This window comes from Chaetura pelagica, unplaced genomic scaffold (assembly GCF_000747805.2).
Source record: "Chaetura pelagica isolate M959 unplaced genomic scaffold, ChaPel_1.0 scaffold1160, whole genome shotgun sequence".
Taxonomy (NCBI): Eukaryota; Metazoa; Chordata; class Aves; order Apodiformes; family Apodidae; genus Chaetura; species Chaetura pelagica.
The window spans coordinates 126,315-126,666 of NW_009951727.1; the positions used below are offsets into that span (position 1 = coordinate 126,315).

The 352-nt window shown below is 64.8% G+C and overlaps 1 protein-coding gene across 1 annotated transcript in view; it reads right to left on the reverse strand.

Moving 5' to 3' along the window:
- The window catches only part of ERBB2 (v-erb-b2 avian erythroblastic leukemia viral oncogene homolog 2), a 6,754-nt gene that overhangs the window by 3,949 nt on the left and 2,453 nt on the right, over positions 1-352 (reverse strand). Inside the window, 2 exon segments of the mRNA XM_009993530.1 lie at positions 28-101; positions 196-322. Coding sequence (XP_009991832.1) covers positions 28-101; positions 196-322 — 201 coding nt within the window.

Consider the following 352-nt stretch of genomic DNA (forward strand, 5'->3'; position numbering starts at 1 on the left):
CCAGCCCCCCGCCTCCCCCGCTCTCACCCGTCAGCTCCTCCAGGTTCTCGAAGTTCTGCAGCAGTTTGGGGTCCAGGGGTGGTGTGTTGGTGCTGGGGTCCCTGCCAGGGATGGGAGAGAAGGAGTGAGGTTGGAGAGTCCCACGGGGGGTCCTGGTCACCACGCACAGGCTCAGGGTGGGGACAAGGCACTTACCCCGTGAAGGTCTCGGGCAGGAAGGCCAGGCTGCCAAAGATCTTGGTGCAGCCACGGAAGTGCTGGATGTTGGAAGCGTTGACAGCACGGACGCCCTTCAGGAAATCCACTCCCAGCCCATAGCACACTGGGGGGGGGCACAGCAGGGCTGGGGTGC